The sequence below is a fragment of the Emydura macquarii genome, unplaced genomic scaffold (genome assembly GCF_026122565.2).
Source record: "Emydura macquarii macquarii isolate MOO-44397 ecotype Brisbane River unplaced genomic scaffold, CSIRO-AGI_Emac_v2 contig_3122, whole genome shotgun sequence".
Lineage (NCBI taxonomy): Eukaryota > Metazoa > Chordata > Testudines > Chelidae > Emydura > Emydura macquarii.
This window is the reverse complement of record NW_027133259.1, coordinates 3,494,782-3,514,091: the sequence shown is the minus strand read 5'-3', so window position 1 is coordinate 3,514,091 and position 19,310 is coordinate 3,494,782. Positions and strand designations below refer to the sequence as shown.

General features: G+C 38.3%; 1 protein-coding gene across 7 annotated transcripts in view; it reads right to left on the bottom strand.

The window, feature by feature from the left end:
- Positions 1–19,310, bottom strand: part of CCDC91 (coiled-coil domain containing 91) — a 221,069-nt gene that overhangs the window by 40,030 nt on the left and 161,729 nt on the right. For 5 of the 7 annotated variants that reach the window (XM_067530986.1, XM_067530987.1, XM_067530988.1 and 2 more), the window contains one exon: positions 15,320–15,433. In XM_067530986.1, the coding sequence (XP_067387087.1) occupies positions 15,320–15,433 (114 nt within the window). Of the gene's footprint in view, positions 1–5,350; positions 5,801–6,675; positions 6,778–15,319; positions 15,434–19,310 lie in introns of those variants that run through there. The other 2 variants (XM_067530990.1, XM_067530991.1) reach the window with 2 other exon arrangements.

Below are 19,310 nucleotides of genomic sequence, written 5' to 3'. Positions count from 1 at the left end.
GGGAAAGAGAATTTGCAGGAAGACAGTCAGTCACTTGACAGTCACTTCGACACAGCTTGCTTTAGTGTACAGCAAAAAGGATAACCCATATTAAAGGCATTAGATGGATATCCAAGGACATTTTATTTACAACTTTAGAAGTACATACTGAATAAAAAAGAAGAAATGGGAAATATCAGCAAATATTACTCCAGAAAATCTTGTTGGATATAGAAATGGAGCCACTGCATATGTGGAAAAGATGGTTCCTGGAACTGTGAAACATGGAGCTACATTTTGAGAGCAGTGACCTACGGAGGCAATTTTCCAGGTAGGATTGAGCAGGAGATGCATACCTGCTATGGCCTCCATTGGTGGGACTGGTATGAGCCTCTGGTAGAAATTAAAGCTCCTTTTTGAATACTCTCTGAGATGCAGCAGGTTAGGCGGTGCTTTGGGTAATTTACAACTTCCAACACCAGCAGATCTGAATTTGCCCCTGAAATACTTTCCTAGTGTTCCTCCCTTATCTTGAAAGATCTTCAGTTTACTAATCTTGAATGTGTAACGTGATGGGAAAAGGTGAAGTAAGGTACTACAAAAGTATACTTTTGGAGTTTTAGGTGAAGTTTAAAATGATGTTGAGTTTAACCAAAATGTATATGTAGTAATTGCAAGAGTATCATGGCAACTAATTGATGTAAATGCTAATGAATATAATGTAAGTGATTAAGTGACCTACTGAAGAACGGGACTGCAATATTACTGAGGTGTGGAAGAACACATAAGGAAAGAAGGTTGAAACCATCATTATATATACATAACATGTGCTGGACATTAGTGTAACCTCCTATAAAAGTTAAGACGCATCCTGAGTGCAGTGGGATATGTTGGAAGATATGGGCCGGATGACCATACGTGGATCACCTCATCTCGTCCAGGGTTCCCTGCAAAGGGTGGTGTGAGTATGCAAGTGCTAGCCACTTTATATTGGCTCTACCTCCTTTGCTATATTAAGGGTATTTGTGATCTAGTCTATTTTGCTACTAAAGTTTATACATTAGCAGTCAGAAAATACATAGTAGATTGTTTCTCGTGCTCCTCAATGTCTTTATTCTATTGACAATTTTACTACTGTGCCTGATTCGGAGTCAGAACACTTTTGAACTCCTGCATGGTATATAAAAATCAACACCCCCTTATGAGTTAGGCTACACATGCTTAATAAGAAAAGAAATTGATAGATTTAGATTGGTGGCAATATTACCACAAATTTCAAATTGAACTCACTGGGTACTTTTTTGATGTTGAAAATAAATCTAAATTATTTAAAACAAATACACAATACTTCCAGAAATGAGAAAGTGGCCAGTATTTCTGTAGTCAATGCTACAAGGATATCCACTCTTCTTTAAGTACATCAGAAATTACAATCAGAAATATAACTATAATTATAACACATCTGCATACAAGCACAACCAAACTTTTTACTGTTTTCCTGGAGCTTAATATCTCTAGTTTGTGCCATAGACTGAAAAAGCATTCTGAACATTAGCATACAAAAGAGTACACCCAAATGTCAAACTTTGCTTCTAAATCTCCTGTGTCTGACACAGAAAAAACCCTTCTGTCCAACCCCCACCCCCAAAATGGAGAAGTGTTTTACAGTTCAGTCCCACTGAAATCGGTAGGACTTCTCACATTGTGTAAAATTATGTATACAACTCTTTACAGGACAGGGGCATAGTTATGTTTTGCCTTGTCAACATTCAACATTCAATCGCAACAAAAGTTAAGAGGTATGTGTAATGATCATCTTACCTATAACATCCTTTGCAATTGTCAATGGCATAAGATTCTCTTACTTAAGCGATCATATAGCACTGTTTATCTTTGTGGGTTTAATTATAAATTGAACTGTGCATATCCCAATTCATACTGCTATTGCACACCACAGATAATTAGCCTCCAGTGCTACTGCCTTTCCCACATGTCCATTCCCCTTCTGTACAAATTATTGTCCAAGATGCAACACCATGCTGGTGCTATCATATCAGTCACAGAAGTCCACTGAAGCTGGCCTACTTGAGGTTAGGGAATTGCCATTTTTAAAGTATATTGCATAATTTGACAATCATTATGTTAAACTCTGTAGAGTAAAACTTTGTAAAAGTGCAGCATATAAAGAAAGAAAGAAAGAAAAACACTACGCTCTTTGTGCCAATGTACTTTTGTGACAGATTCCCAGTATAAGGCTTGCTAGGAGTGTCGTATCAGAATGAAAGATAGAATTCTAAGAAGAAAATGAAATGCAAACGTGAACAACAGCATGCCAAATAACTCTCCTCGCTTGGCATTTTGAGGCTTACAGAACTTTGTCGTTTTTGTAAAAGATATGTACCTTTCATCTTTAAGTGGTTGCTCCACAGTATTCTTTTGCTGATGGGATGAATTTGATTGTGTGCTCACAATATGTTCGATACGTTAAAAAAAAAACAACCCATCCCCGTTATCTGTAGTTGAAACTCTGTCATTCCATGTGAAAACACCAGATGGCATTGTGAAATTCATGATTTCCTATCACTGTAGGCCCTTTGGATTGTTTTGAAGTTTCTGCTTTTTACTGCTTATAACCTACTAATTTAAACCAAGTATTTTATTCAGTCTCTCTCATTGCCTTGAAGTAAATGTAGCTGGTTTTGGATCAAACAGGGGAAGTGCTGGGCTTTTAGCAATTAATTTTTTGATGGTTTCCAAATTAGACCGAGCAGCATGACAGCTGAATACTCCAGCACTGATTCCAATGCATTCAAACATTTTCTTCCTTTTATTTTGTTGTATATTTTCTGTTTGTTTCCTGTTCTGAAACTAACTCCTTTCCCTGTAACTCCATAATCAGCATCCTTGGCTTCTTTCAGGCCTGTGGAGAAGCAGGAATGTGGGTCCTGAAGATCCATGATGACTAATTAATTTGCAAATGATATTACAAGGTGAAGTTCACACCTGATTGCATCTGCTGGAGTTTGCACCTTTCTTCCTCCACAGGCTGGATTAGAAACTGGGAAAAGGGACTGACTGAGGAAGGTGCATAGTCCTAAACATTACAACACCCATCCTGTTGTCCTTCCCACTGCAGCGTACTTCCTATATGCTCTCAAAAGAGAGATTAACCTTGGGCCTGTCTTGTCCAAAGGACTATAGAACAAACACGAAATGCTCTTGCTTTGGACTAAACTAAAACCTGAGTTCATTCTGGGGTAGTGAGGGGCCCTCACTTTGTCCTTAACTCCAGAGAGAGGTTCTTCTGATTTCCCTAACCTTGAACCAGTGACAATGTTTATTTGAATGTTTCACTGCTTGGTTCTGATGAAGGATGTACAATGTTCCCTCAACAAAAGTCTAAAAGATTAGCATGTTTGACTGAAGAATTAGCTCCATAATTTACTTGGCCAAAGCCAGCTCCAGGAGGAAGGCATTCAACATGAGGCATTACTTCCTCACAGTATAGCTGCAGTATTGCCAACTTTCACAATTCTGTCATGAGTGATGTGATTTTGGAGCCAGTCTTGTGATGACACAAGAAGCTCCAGCCCCTTTGCAAAGGTCAGCCCTGCCAGAAGCTGGCAGAGCCCCTCCACTTGCAGTGTTCTCACAGGAGGAGAGGGAAGAGGAGGAAGCAAACAGCCCAGTATGGCTCAGCTGCCTTCCCCCCTCCCCATCTGGGAGAAACACTGACAGCATGATGCCCCTGTTCCTTTCTCCACCCCCTGCAGTACCTGACCAGGGAGGAGACAGAAGGGGGCAAAGAGCCCCTGGAGTTTGCCCCCCACCACCTAGGAAAGCGGGAGAGGAGACCCCGCTGTATCCACTTACTCCTGGGAGAAGGGGGTGAAGAACCCTAGGAGGAGCAGAAGTGAGGCAGGGGGAGGGCTGACTGGATGGTGTTTAAGGATGCTGTCAGGTTTGGGGATGTGGAGAAGGGAAGCCGCAGGAAGGAAGAATAAAGTAAAAATGAATTATTTTTAGCTATTTAGACAATTAATTATGAGGTTTTTTAAAAAGAACTAAATTTTTGTACTGGATAATGTATATATGTAATTATCAAAAATATACAAAGAAAATGATTTTAAATTATTTCTGAAATACTTTGTAACTGAATTGATTATTTTAAAATATTTAGGGACTACATCAATAATTACTGCACTGAAAAACAGAAAACTCTGAAAGGTTGTTGATGTTGTCAAGATATCCTGGTACGTAAAAACCTTTGCAACTCAGATAAACTTTTGTTGAAAAATAATTGGAAAACTTGATACATAGAGAAAGCTTTATGTTTCTTGGATATTCACTGTTCATTTTCCATCTCTACTTTATAGGCCCCATACAGTATATTTCTAAATGTGTGAATTATGTTTTTCATTATACTTTAACTTTTTCAAGCTATAGTGCTCTCCACTGAATACTTATGTTATACTTGTGTACAAGTACTTAATTATACGCACTCCTCCTTTTTTCCCCACCAGCATAGATTATTTCCTTTCACTCATTTCCCTACTTCTGAAAGTATACTTTTGAGGGGATATCCATGCTAATAATGAGATACTATTAACAGAAGCATTACAATTACATCGAAATGAGTCCCTTGCTACTTCGGACTAGTCCAAATGAAACAAAGACTTAACCATTTTTCATCTTCAACACTCTAATTCATCTTAAACGTGTCTGTGTTTTGCTAGCGTACACCAAGTCTCCATATGAGCAGCCAGGGAGAGACATATGTGCATTAAAGGTTTGCTTTTCAACCTGAAATTATCACAAGTATTGCCAGAAAACAAGAGGAGAGTTAAAATGTCAAAAGACAGACTACAAACATGGTTTGATGATTTTTGTAAAATCTCGTGATTTATGGGACCAATCACATGATATTTTAGGATATGACTCATGATTTTTGATCTCTTGAGGTTGGCAAAACTGCATCTGGAGCTATGGAAACATATTTCACATGTCCAGTAAAGACTTAAAATAAACTTGATTTTTCAAACCACACCTGAGTGGCCAAACGGGTAAAACTGAGGGGAATGCTAAGAGAGTTTTGCTCTAGGGAAGGCAAAAACTGCATGCTACTGCCTGGCTGGGAATAGGTAAGGGGAGAACATAGCTAGGAAAGCTAGTGTGAACCTGGATCAGTGAATTCTTCAAAACCAACTCCTAAACAGCAGCAGATCTGTCAGCATCAAGACACTGATATTCAATTGAGTATGTCTCAAAGCATTTCATTCTCCCAATTGAGAGGAGACATCTGAGAAAAGCTTTACCTTCGTTGGGAGCACAGCAACCTACAGAGCATTTGCAGTGAAACCGCACAGTCTTTTCACAGCAAGTGAACATTTATTAATCACATGGAATACAGCATGAGAAAGATCTCAGGTTAGCATGGAAAAGGGCATGTTAAGATAGAATCCACAATAGCAGAAGCAATGGCTTTGCCATGCCATGATTCTCTGAGATTCCTCTGAGCTCCCTCTGCCCATGTGTCTCCCTGTCAAACCCCCATTTGTTCAACCTTAGGAGCATCTGTTCACATCTGTCCTCCCTTTGTTTTCAGCTGTGGACTTTTCACTCAGCTTCTCTGCATAGTGTTGGAGGAAGTAACCTGCTCTTGGCTGTCCAGTTAATGGCCCAGTCCTTGGCTCTTGTATTGTCAACACAGGGTTTTCCATTCATGTTTGTAGAGTCCTTTCAGTTCATGTTAATGTATCTTGTCTCCAGCCGGATGGCTTACTTGGCATTGTGAAATCCCTCATTCTCTTATACACTCAGTCTATAGCATTACAAAGCACACAGGGAAACAGACATGCATATGGATCATAAAAATATTGCCCAAATTCCCACATTTATCACAGCAGTATTTTAACAGTTTTTTTTTCTATGCCCCCCACAAGAGATTCACATGGGCCTGTTTGCATCGTGCCACAAACATTTCCATTTACAAGGACTACTTCTTTTTGTAGATTCCTTCCAAGAACAAAGAAGGCACACTATGCCTCTGGACCAGGCTGTCAGGGAGCATCTCCCGCCTTTGGAGGGAATGAGGTGCCCTGGTTCTGAATGATCATCTGTGATCAGACTTTCAGGCTAATAAAGACTGGCCACCAACATCTGAAGTAGGAGGGAGAACCAAACCTTTCCAGGCCAGTAGGATGTTATTGAGATTATTGAACCTTACTCTTCCCTACTTTGGTCAGGATGTTTGTTACCATAAATAATAGAGCATAGGCACACAGGAACCTTCTTTCTGAGCAGATGGAGAAGATGAACACTTGCTAGAATGGTCTTTTCTCAGTGCTAAAGGCATACCATCAGTATTTGCTTCTTCAAATGAGTGGCAAAGACATCAGCTTTCAGTTTCTTCCATAGGTAGGTTACCACAAATATTGTTTTGTCATCAAACCCAAATATTTGTAATATGGTCTGAACTGTCACCTACCGGCTCTGACAAATCCTCTTCAAATTTCTCTTATGCCCTGAATCTTGATATGGGACTAGAAGGTTTTGAGCTGAGACGTTTAAAGCTGTGTGCCTACCCTATGTATCACAAATGTCTCTTTGTACAATTTAGGAATTTAGAAAATTTATTATGAATCATAGTGACTCTACCATCCATTTGGAGACAGAGGATGATTCTTGAATTTCTACCTTGTGATGTTCTTGATCAGTCAATCATCCCAGCAGGAGAACACATACACTTCCATCATATGAAAGTAGGTCATGGATATGGACAACACTTTTTCCAAGCAGCTAAAGCCAGGTCAAAAGGCAAGAGTGAAAACATCTTATTATAAACATTGGATTTATGACAGTCCTTCAGGGATATCTATGAGGGTTTTCAGATACTTCACACAAAGCTTAATGGCTCTAGATGACAACTACAAGCAGATCTGACAGCTATATTTATTAAGATCAGTTTCCAAATACCTCTGAGTACAGTTGTGTTGTATACAAGATATAGAGGACCAAACACTTTAGTACTAGGGGGATTTCTTGTACATCTTAGATAACCAGTTTCTTTAAGATGTTATTCATTCCACTGTAAACACTCAATCTTTTGTAGTCTTAATTACGAAGTTTTGACTAATTTAGTAATGAATATGGGACTATACATGTAATAAACCAGCTAAGAAGGTTATGATGATAAACAGAGTCTGAATGTATTTAAGAATATTTAATGTGAACTGAAATCTCAAAAGACTCATCTATAATCTAACAGCCACTGTTCAGTTACTATATGCAAATACCCATATTACTAATATGCTGTATTTCCTTTGTGCTTTAATTTGTGAACTTCTTTTAGATAAATCAAATCTGAAGAACTAAATGATCAAATCAGCTTGCCCACAGCCACATGTAACAAGACTCTGAGGCTTGTTCATGCCACTTCTGCCCACTGACCCAACAGAAAAGAATGTCCGAAGTGATATTAAATCACGTATTAATACTTATGACTAGACTCATTTAAATTTGTAATTCAATCTCTTACCTATAACTACTGTGAACTCTACACATGACTCAGGATCTTCGCTCATTTGAAGTAAACCCTTGAGAATTTATCCAGGGCGAGAGAGGGTGTGGGAAAGAGGTTAGTCTCCAATAGGAAATCTATTCAGGTAATAAATATTTCATTCTGATGAAATCTCTCCTCCAATCCAGGCTATTTGTGATGCCACAAACAGTAAGGAAACTGTAGTAGAGAGGAAGTGATTAAAAAAAGTTTCCCTTTCTCTACAGACAATAAGCAACAGATTACTCAGACAGATATGCCTGTAGATGTGACTAGGCATGCTGCCCTGAAGAACCACGAGGCCAGGGAGTGGTTCCATTGTGTAATTATATCTATATAATGCTCTTTACTCTTATGACCTGAGGAAATGGTGCACAGTTCAAAGCCTAAATCTAGACCCCCTGAAGAAAGTCTGCCACCTGATGAGGAGATGCAAATGAGTACAGCTCTTCCAAGGGAAATGCAGATCTTTGAGGAGTTGGAGTAGGCTGAGAAAAACCAGGCACAAACCTTAGGGGGATGGATGTAAAGATATGTTTCATTATTAGTACCCTTGGTTCTGGAAAAGATGTGGATACCGCTGACAACAGTGAAATATCCGAGGGAGATATTGGCTTTGGAGTGATCATTAATCTGCAGGAGTTGTAATGGTAACCAGAACTGAAGATCCCTGTACTGAGGAAGTCAGCACCAATGAAGATGGTAACAGGCACAATGGTTGCGATGCAGAAACCTCAGGAGACGGAAGTCTATTTTCACGGCATGGTACCAAATATTCGGAGTGAGATGGTATCAATGTCATTGGTACCGCAGCAAAAGCATTGGTTGCTGAGGAGTGACAGTGTGGTACCAGACCAGAAAAGTGAGAGTCAGCTGCTACCAAAGCATGACAGTACTGGTCAGATTTAGCAGGGCCAGGTTTGGACAAGTCAGAAGAATGACTGCCACTGACTTTTTCTTAGCTGGTACTGTGGATGGTGATTTCTGTCAAAGCCCCTTCTGAAGATCTCTGCTTCTTTCTGCCTCCTACAGCAGGAATTTCTGACTTACATGAACAGGACTGAAGTGAATTCTTAGCTGAAGCATGAGGAGTCTTGGTGGTGGAAGAAATCTTTGCTCCAGGGATAACATAACTGAAGCATTAACTGAGGTTGAGTTGGAGCTGTGACAGGCAGCTTTCAAGGCAGGATGCAGGGTCAGAAGCACTCCTCATGGATTTCTCAATTAAAACAACTTGAAAGGGGCATCATAAGCGTTTTGCAGGCATTTGGAAAAATATTTGCAAACTGACTATTTGTCTGGGATATGACTTTCCCCTAGACAAAAGAGGCACTTACATACTCATCATTTAAAGGCATAGCTGCCTGACAGGCAGGGCAGGTTTTAAAATAAGAACCTGAGACAAGTAACCATTAAAACCCTAAACCTATTCTAAGCAAAGCTTCTGGGAAGCAACTGGACACTGTCATTGCCTGGACATCCTGACTGCCATTGGTGGTAAGAAGGAACTGAATGTTGATTAGTGCTGGACCACCCTTTATGACCTGTGGGGGTATGGAGCAGGCACACAAGGTCATGCAGGGCCAATGGACACTGTTGGCCAAGAATCAATCCTAACTTGCATGCATCGGACACATGCACACTTACAATGAGATCTGTGTGAACAAACACTTGAGGAAGAACATTAAGATTTGAGCTGTCCAGGGAATCCATAGGGTTCTTTTGTCATTGAAGCAAGTTAATCATTTGGGTTAATATTTGCACTTTTTCCCTCTGAATTACCTCTGACAATGGTTCCATGAATGTAGCAGGAATCTCTGATGTTCTTCAGGGATTATTTCTGTGCAGGAGTCTAAATTTTCTGGTAGTTACAAGCAACAATGAATGGATGACAACTGGTTCTGAGCTATTTTAGAAAATAGGGTTTGAAACTTGATGATGTTTTCTTCCAAATGGAAGACTAGCTACTGACTGCAGTTAAGAAGACAACCATGACTATCTTGATCTATACATGACCACGCTCTGTGAGTGACAAGATTTCCTGTGTTGTTTCTTGTGAGGAATTGCAGGATGTGGCTCTGGTTAGCATATACTTGCCCAAGAATGCCACACCTGTGTCCAATGGGTAAAAAGGGTTTATCTGAAGGGTATAAAGAACATCTCTCTGCTTGCTGTATCTAAGAGTTCTTTTTTAATACTTAACTTTAGGCTTGCATTTATTGTGTATTATTTGTGCTTATTATTTACTTGTTATACTGACATATGTGATTAGTACTATATGAATTATTACTAGGCTAATCTACTTTTTAAAGAAATGGGCCCATTCGTAATCACGATATTCTAATTTATAGCCAAACAAGAAATGTTTAAAAATTATAATTATTGTTAAAATTTAAGTTACTACTTAGATTAAAATAAGCACATATGGCTATCTACATAATGGCAGTATAAAAAAACCTGTAGAATTGATCATTCGAACACAAGGAAGGAGAACCCCTAGTGGCTTTGTTTTTAATTCAGATTGTTTCCATAAAACTTAATTTTGAAGACAACTGTCCAATACACTAGCCCATTCCCTTTTAATGAACAAAAATTAGGGTCCTTTAGAATCTGGGTCCCAATGCAGAAGATTAATTCTTGAGATTTAAGGGGAAAAAAAACCACACACTTGATTTTTAAAAATGCCTTTTTGGATGTGAGTAGTTGTTGCTTCTTGGATGCTTCCTTCCTTTTTCATAGCAAGCTCATGTGTAACGGTTTCATTTGTGGGATGGGTTGGAACACTTTATTCTAATCCAAGGCCATAGGTATTTATAAACCAAAAACTCTTCCTCCCTTGGGGTTATGTCAGGGGATGTGGTCTTTCCTGTCTCCTCTTTCCAAAAGTCTCAAAGTTTGTGGTATCTTTTATGAATTTCAGCACGTTATATGTGATATTACACTGGCTATCCATATGAAAAGGAAGTTATTTTCAGGGTTTTTCCCCCCCGCCCCCATTTTTAAAGCAGTTAAAATTGTCTTATATAGATTCCAAAGACATTTGGAAAGATTCTAGCCGATACAATTTCAAAAAAGAGAAAAGTCTCTTTGTAAAAGGGTTATTATATAGAGAAAACTGTAGGTGAGTAAGGATAAATATAACGTTTCTTAATATTATATATTACGATGCAAATTTAACAAAAGATTCTTAATATTATTCTAAATTATAACCAGATTCCTGAATAGTACTCTTAAATAAGTCAGATCATTTTGATAATCATAACAAAAGACTATTTTCTTTCAGATTTTTCTGTCATGCTTACTTTCTTCTCCTTTTTTGGGGTAATGAATATTACACTGAGATTTTTAAGATCTCTAGACAACTTCTCACTGAGAATTAAATACAGAGTAAAATACGCTTTCCTCAGTTTTACTTATTAGCAAAAATTATTTTGGAACATTAAAAGTTCAAATGGACTTATGATTCTGGGCTGCTATTTACTACCACTTTGTGAAACAATATAGAAATTTTTCCAAGAATCCATACATGAGGATATCTGTAAATGTTAGATTTCTTTAACTGTTTATCACAAACTGCACAAGTTGAGATCACAGATATTAGATTGAAATTAAAAGAAAAAAATAATTTAATTTATTTATCATTTATGTCCAGCAGTGAGTTATAAGCTACTTTGAACATTGTTTACACAGAACATTTATTGTAAGGAAAGAAATGTATTTTATACAATTACAAAATAAACTGACAGTTCTGAAAAAGATTCAGTTTATGGATCTTTTCCTGAAGCACTTAATCATTACTAACCAAGTGGAAATACTCCTCTGCCCACGTCCTCTGCTTCGAAGGATTCTAAACATTTTTTAAGACAGCAAAGAAGTGTACTCTTACACACAGTACTCTTCTACCCATTAGTGGGTGGAACCGGATCTTCCTCTGATATTAAAAAAACCCCTGGGAACATTATCTCACTGAACCTCAGCCAGTAAATGAAGGTAAAACCTGTGCTTTCTCTGAGGGTCCTTCTAGGAATCTCTCCCAAAGTTATTGCAATTCATAAGGTATATTTATCACTCTGACAAGTACTCAAGCTTTGACCAGAGATCCGTTCATGCGTCCTCTGATGTAACCATCTGAAAAGCTACTTTTGCCAAAGGATTTGGGGTTATACACTTTCTCCAATTTGAATGGCAATGTAGACAGACTTCACAAATCTTATGCCAGGAATAGTTAGCCCTCCTTAGCTGTATCCTTTCTGTACAGGCATGTGAGGCATCTGATCAATCAGTAAAATAGAAAACAAAACAAAAAAAACCCCATTTTTATGAGGTATTTTAACATTCAAGAATGGAATTCATTATGGAATTTATGGAAACTCCACTCTTACAAGATAAATTGAAGGAACCATTGACTCTGTCAAGGATATACTTTTTGTTGTCTCCTTGGTAAGTATTTCAAGTATTAGGTGCATTTGAATTTTCTTGTCTTAAATTGAAAAACTCTGCTTTGATTCAGACACACTATTGTCCAGCTATTTTTAGTTTATATAATAAAGAGCATCTTAGCTATGATTTTCTCTCTCTGCATCTTGATGTAATATGATGTGAAATTATATATAAAATGTGCATTACCATCTATTAACTATACATGTGTGTCTTTTTTGCACTTAAGAGTGACTGCATTCTCTATGGTACATCATATATACATGGGAATACTATTACTAATGCATCATCTTTCAAAACTGATCCGCATTATCAGCTACAGTTGCATCACGTAACTAATGTGAACTGAAAAATGTATCGGGCAAATTATTCCTAAAATGCACTTCCCCTGCTGGAGCTGTGAAATTGACTAAGGAAGCCTGGGCAGGTGGGGGGATTCAGCTAGAGCCCGACTGTTCCCCAGACTTCCAGCTCTCATGTGAGGAGCTGGGAGCCTCGGTGCAGATAGGCTCCCAGGGGGGAACTGTGTGCAGAGCTGACAGCCCTGGTTCTCAGCCCCACACCCTGCCACTCGAGTCAGTGGAAGCGCTCCTGGTGAGGACGTGCGCCACCGACAGAAGGAGGGTAGTGTGGATTTGAAACACAGCAGTAATTACTGCAATGGACATAAGTCGACCTAACACAGATCGTTTTACGTCTGCAGTGAAGACATGCCCTATGTCTATAAAACACATTTTTTGGGGAAAAGGCCCCCGGCCAAAAAACTTTCTACTACAAATAGAAATCCACCTACCAAGACATTAAGTGGAGATGAGCTGCCCTCGATTTGCCAGATGAAAAAATTCAAAGGATGGGTTAAATTTGTCAAAACTTTTTCTTTATTCTAAATATCCTTCTATGGTGTCCATTTTATGGTGACCAACTTCCAAATAAAAGTGTAATAATAATTTTCACATGAAACTTTTAAATGACTTATGGAAAACAAAGTTCAGAAGGAAGTTTAGATCTTAAAAATGTGCAAAAGGAAGACTAATAAATGATGTTTGGAGTACATAGACTTTTGCAGATGTTATGGATAATAGGCTTTTTTAGGGCAGGTTTTCAAGTTTGATGTCTTCACTGATCATAGTGAGTGCACAGTAAATGTTACCAAGCAATAAATACTAAACTTAACCAACAGTTTACTGGTGGATCAACATCTTTTGAACCTTTAATAAACGATGTTGTTAGTGATTAATTTTTTGTTTTTTGAAAAATGGGAGAATTGCTGATGCTACATGAATTATTACAATACTTGCTTGTAAACCTCAGTGTAAAAAAAGATTTTGAAGTATTGAATGAGTGTAACACTGATGGCTGATGAGAATTACATAATATTTACTTCTGGCAAAAATGCTGTAGCAAATCTTTTAAACAGATGTAGTGAACAAAATGTGTGGAATATATTCTGGTAGCTGAGATGATGCTTATGACTACTGAGGAAATTTATTATTTTAAATATCTTTTCTCAGCAACCAGGTCATAATCCTGAAGGTTTGATTGGATGGAGAACCATCTGATTTTTGTCTTGCTTTTTGTATTTCCAGATGAAAGTAAAGATCTGTGAATGAACAATAAAAGCCATGGTATTCTGGGTGACTAGGGAATTATTAGGATTATTTTGCTCGCCAAATTTTTGGCCAGATTCTGATCAATGTACTATTACTATTAAAATTAAGTAATGTGGCTGTGATAAAATAATTATTTTTGAAAGAGATGGGGGTACATGCAACTGCAAATGAGATGGAAATTGAGCCCTTGAGTCTATTCATGAATAACAGGGAAATATCATGAGAACTCAATAGAAGACATACGTAAGATCTTTAGTAGACTTTCACTTTTGATCCAGACATTTGACTATTTTAGGCAAATTTCTCAATTTTTCTGCTGGCTGCAGCTTTGACTAGATTTGTTTTGGGAAGGCATATTTTGTAAACAACCAACAATTTGTGCTGACAGTGAGGATTTTGTACTAGAAAGCTTAGTTGGTGGTTCAGGCAGTTTGTTTATTTGAGATGTGAATTATTTTAACAGAGACTGATATTTTACATGCTACCAATCCCATAACTGGTCCTTTGTGATTGACCAACTTAGTCAAGATACAGATGAGCTCAAACATGTTTTCCCTGGACACCCTTTTCACCTTCCTGTCAAGAAGCCCAATATTGCTAAAACTAACCTCCAGCCATAAAATAATGACAGAGAACTCACGTAATACTGCTCTCGGACTGATCAGCAGGTAATATTCTTGAAGTTAAATGAATCCCTCTGAATTCCCACACTACTCCCAAACTCTGCCGGCCAGGGAAGTAAGAGAACAAACACAGGCTTTCTTTCACAGGACAATCTGACTTTATCATCAGTTAGGTTCAAGCATGATGTTTTCAGAGCTAAAAAATTACTGGGTTTGATTCAGGATGAACCTCAGGTTATGCTAGGTCCCCAAATGATTTTCAGATATCAAGCAAAACCCTAAGACTGGACTGTGCTGAGTGGGGAAGGGTGTAGCCAGAGGACATACTGTCTCTGGACATCCAACAATTAGCTTCTGCTGGCATGGCTTCACTGCAACTCAAAACTATCATTCCTAACTGGTACCCCTCAGGGAGGGTGGGACAAATATTTGCCTCCCCCAGACATGAATCAAGTGAATATATACCATTCTAGAATGGACGTCTGTCCGGATGAGTCCTAATCTTGCTCCTATTGAAATCAATGGCAAAACTCCCACTGATTTCAACAAAAAGCAGAAGTGGGCCTTTAAATGTTTACAGTCTTGGTACATCATCTTTCTGAACAAGATGATAATACCTTTTCAGAATGGTGTCTGACAATGTGGACCATAACAACTTACCTTTATTAATATGTCCACAGGAGATTAAGTAACTGAACAGTTAGGGAGTTTGTTGCGAACACAGTCTATAGAACAATGATTTTATGTATAGTGATAAAATGGAATACGCTACACCTATTAAATTTATTAATAAACTGAATTCAGCTGCCAACAGCAGTATATGTTTGTCCAAACTTTATAATTTTTGTAATAAGAAATACTGTATATTTTAACCAAGTTATTAATATCTGTACTTCTGCTTTGATAACATTAAAATTTTGCAAATGTTCATAATGGGATATATTATACCAAACAAATTATCCAAAAGTAGATGTGCAAAGTCAAAGGTATATAAGTTGAATTGAGAATGTATATTTCAATTTAAAACTGATTTTCACGCTCAATAAACTTAATCTATTTCTAGCCACCTGAATTTAAACCTACAGCCACTATTATGCAAGAGTGACACTTACCCTCTTCTGCTCTTTGATATATTCCATCAGTTCCTCTCTTGTTCTTTTCACAGCTTCTTCCACAGCTTTTTCACTTCGTTTTTGTTCTTCCATTATTGCTGCCTTAACAACTTCCTGTAACAGAGAAGTAAATCTAATAACTGTAAATTGTATACAGGTTCATATTTATATTTCAAGTATTTGAGGGGCATAGGAAAAAGTCTCTCAGAAATCATCGCATTTTTTCTCCCAAAGAGTTTGTTAGCATAAGCACACTTTTCCTACAATCACCTTTATCTTCAATATACATATATCTAACAATACCTTCAATATTCTTATTCCTACATTATGTAAAGGAAAGAACTAGAACTAATCCAAAGCTTCATTGGCAGAAGTAAGTTTCTCACTTGTCAGCAAAAGAAAAGTATAATAAAGCATTTTCCAGGCACTAAATGTCAACAGTAGGTAGAAATGTAGGTACATTTCTTGCTACTAAGGTCAATTAGGGTATGTCTCACTTTTGGCTGGCCCATGTCAGCTGACTCAGGCGCTCTGGGACCCAGAATTTAGAATTAGGGATGTTCTGACACCATCATGTGTACAAGCCCAAAAACCAGGAACTAGTTTCCAAGCCCTGTGATGTGCTATAGTATTCCAGGAGATTGCAGAGGAAGAAGAAGTAGAATAGAAGTTGGGTTTGGGGCAAAACTGTATGACCCCGGATCAACTGTGATTCACCACTGCAAATGTACTGCTGTGGATAAAGCCATGGGCAACCTCTTCAAACAAATCTTTCCTTTCTAATACATCTCTTGTGTACAGGTCACAGGTTTAGGCAGCAGCACATTAGCTCAAGCTTTCTCTCTCTTCACTCAAAACACACAGACCATAGCCCAATCCCACCGAGCCAATCATAAAATTTCTAATAGTGAAATTCAGTTAGACAGGAGTTCTGGTTAACAGCAGTTCAGGAGCACAAGGATATACTGTACTGTACCTTGTATATGGAGAAGAAAGAAGTGCTACCAAAAGAGTAATTTTGGATTTGCACTTTTCAACCTTATTACAATATTACACAATAATGCTCACTGGATATAATGCTGAACTGTGGTTTTGCATTTGGAACATACTAAATATATAGTACTGTGCATTTGTTAAGCAGCTGGCCAGACAAAGCTACAGATAAACTATTATCCACTGAACACAAGTATGTTATAAAAAGTTATGGACTAAATTCAGCCAGATTTTAAGCCAGTTTCAGGCAGTCTAAAGACTGGTATTGGCCCTGTCAGATGAAAGTCCATCACGAGGTGTGTGCACTGATCAGAAGCAGCTTTACATGCCATCACAGCTCAAAAATTGGGTAGTGCACACTGGGAAAGGGAGGTCTCGGAAGAGAAACATGGTGTTCTCGCCATGAACTAAAGATACCCTCTCCTATGCCCTTCCTCGCACAACCCAAAGGAAAAGGGCAGCAGAAATACCACCTGTGCTCCTTCAGGGTGAATTTCTGCTTAGGCGCAAGGGAGCAGGTGGAGCAGGAAGGTGCAACTTGTTCTCCAAGAACCAACTTGGTGAACCTGACTCTCCATCTTATATTATAATCTAAAGAGAACCCAGCAATGTAAGTAGCAAACAAACACAAATTTGTTATAGGACATCCCTTACAAAAAGAGTATAAAAATGAAGTGAACTAACAGCAGAGCTGGTTGAAAATATAGTATTTCCTGGGGAAAATTTTGGTTTTTTTTGAAGGAACACACAAAACCTCCTTGCACCAAAATCTTTGGGTTGAAAACCAAAACTTTTGATTCAGAAATGACATTGCAGTATCTCCTGGGAGCTGTAGTTTGGGTGCCTTATTCTCTTCTAGGGGCCAGCCTTCCTCACCAGCTTAAATCTCCAATGAGGCACTTAAATAACAGGCCTGATTTTCAGAACTGCTAAGCACCCACAAACCCCCAATAAAGAAAAAGGGAATTGTAAGCGCCTGCACTTTTGAAAAACAGACTATTTTATTAGGTGCCTAAATATGAATTTTGGAGCCTTGCTTTATGCATGTATTTTTGAAAATCTTGGCTGGTGTCTCTCTCTTTCTACACACAAGGACATGGGCATAACAGGGTGTACCATGAGAGATTTCCAAAGGCACAAACAGCAGGTAGGAGCTTAACTCCCATTGAACGTCAATGAAAGCGAGGCTTCCTTTGAAAATTTCCCCTGCTTTTTTTCTAGTGGCATTATAATCCATGCAGTGCATTCAAAGACAAATGTAAAAGTGCAGTACACATGCAGAAGTTCTTAGCAGAAGCTGAAAAGTCATTTCTATACCTACCTATTAAAGCTATTTTGAGACCTTGAAACTACCTCACCCTGTGAACTCCATTTCAGACTAGCTGCCATATGGACATTGTCCCTCTAGCAGCTCTGTTGAAATCTATTTGCCTTGAAATTCTTCTGGCAAGTAAAACAGTGAATTACTGAAAAGAATCTTATGACCGAGGAAAAATATGACAAAAATGTCTCCTGACTGTGGCTTCACAGTGCCAGCCTATTTTACTGGTGACTGGGTAATGCATAGCAAGGGACAGTGTTTGATTTTGACAAAGATTCATAACCACTTCGTGTTGCTGAGGGCATGGATGTAAAAAAGTTAGGATAATATTTAGTTTTGTGGGGGGCTTCCCAAGGCTATTGAAGCAGGTACAGTAATGCTTTAAATATAACCATTGTATTTTAAAGTAACATCTACATTACTTTTAATCTGAGAAATTTGTTATTTTAAAATATAAACCTGAGGAGCAAACCAGTTAGTTTTTCAGACTGAAAAGTGATGGATTCTTTTCTGTTACTCCTCTTGCCATTCCTACTCGGATCGTGAGTGATAAGATCCAGGGCATTCATTCAACACAGATTCGATGGGCACTGTGCAATTTTCATGCACAAACAAAAATACTCTAGACGCAAAGAACACATTTATCACCTCTACCAGAAAAGAATCACTAACAGGTAACGATTTTGCAGATCAAGTTATCCAGGGTTTTTGGACCCATGCTGCAATGCATGTTTTTACCTGGCTCGCAAATCAATTTAAGATTGCCTTGCAATTAGGTTTCTTCTGTAGCTGCAGACCCAACACTTCAGCATGCCAGCTACTAAGGAAAACTGACTTGGAGGATCCTAAGATCACTGACAGTTTCCCTTTTTGACTGGCTTTAGGTACAAAGAGCTAGATTCAAAGGCAAACTAACTATATTCTGTGTTTATAGTTTCAGCAAGTGCAGGAGTTCTTTACACACAGAATTGGCTGAAAGGGAACTGACTAGAATCACACCATTCTAGTCATTTTCCCTTTGCAACCCACTCACTGGAGCACTGTTTCAGTTACTGTTGCTGGCAGGACCAAATATAAGTGTAATCTTAAAATACTGTGAGAACTGCATTAATACATCCAAGCAGCAGAGAATCTGAGAGGCACAAACCGAAAAAGAATGAGGGAGAAGAAACATGGGGGCAGAAACAGTGGCAGTATGATGGTGATTCACACAATATTTTCCACTGAGTGATGATAAATGCAACAGTTTAAACTTATTAAGTAAAACATAAAATCATTACTTCAGGGCTATACTCTACCCTTGAAGTTGGCGATATTTTATCCTGAACACGGGAGGTCCAGGATAAACAGAACTAGTATATGGCCCCTTACTTTGAAGCCTTGTCACACTAGTAGAGACAATCTCCCCACACAGTCTTGTCAGTGTCTCAACCCTGCTCTGGAAGGGAAGATCGGCCAATTTATTCTCAAAGCATATTTAGATCTCTCTCCTTCTCTTTCATTAAGAATTGTAATTAGTTTTAAATATCAGAGAGATGTCTCATCTGAATCTTCACTTCACTGTAAGATCTCTGATACCATTCAAGGTAGAAAAATACCCATGGGTGATATATTCAGAAAGCCATGCAAATAAGTCCTGAGTCAGAAAAGCATTTTAAGCAACATGCTTAAGTTCAT